At 67.1% G+C, this 322-nt stretch overlaps 1 protein-coding gene across 1 annotated transcript in view; it reads left to right on the top strand.

Annotated features, from left to right (window-relative positions):
- The window catches only part of SNX27 (sorting nexin family member 27), a gene marked incomplete at its 3' end in the record, with an annotated part of 3,350 nt that overhangs the window by 2,413 nt on the left and 615 nt on the right, over positions 1-322 (top strand). Inside the window, exon 4 of the mRNA XM_010152414.1 lies at positions 56-205. Coding sequence (XP_010150716.1) covers positions 56-205 — 150 coding nt within the window. The remainder of the gene's footprint in view (positions 1-55; positions 206-322) is intronic.

The raw sequence follows: 322 nt of genomic DNA, 5'->3' as shown, positions 1-322 counted from the left end.
GCCGGAGGACGCCGGGGTCCCGAGCGAGCCGACACCTGCTCCTTCCTCTCCGCAGTATTTAAACATGTTGCGGACGTGCGAGGGCTACAACGAGATCATCTTCCCCCACTGCTCCTGCGACTCTCGGCGCAAGGGACACGTCATCACCGCCATCAGCATCAAGCACTTTAAGCTCCACGCCTGCACCGAGGAGGGTCAGCTGGAGGTAAGGGGGGGGGCTTCTTCCCGGGAGTCCCCGCACTCCGCAGCGGCTCTGCCCCGGCACCGCGTCCCCGATGCTGCCGAGAGGCCTCCGGAGGGATTTGGGGGGCGGGCGCAGGGG

Source organism: Eurypyga helias, unplaced genomic scaffold, assembly GCF_000690775.1.
Source record: "Eurypyga helias isolate BGI_N326 unplaced genomic scaffold, ASM69077v1 scaffold29165, whole genome shotgun sequence".
Lineage (NCBI taxonomy): Eukaryota > Metazoa > Chordata > Aves > Eurypygiformes > Eurypygidae > Eurypyga > Eurypyga helias.
This window is presented reverse-complemented; position numbering and strand designations above follow the sequence as displayed.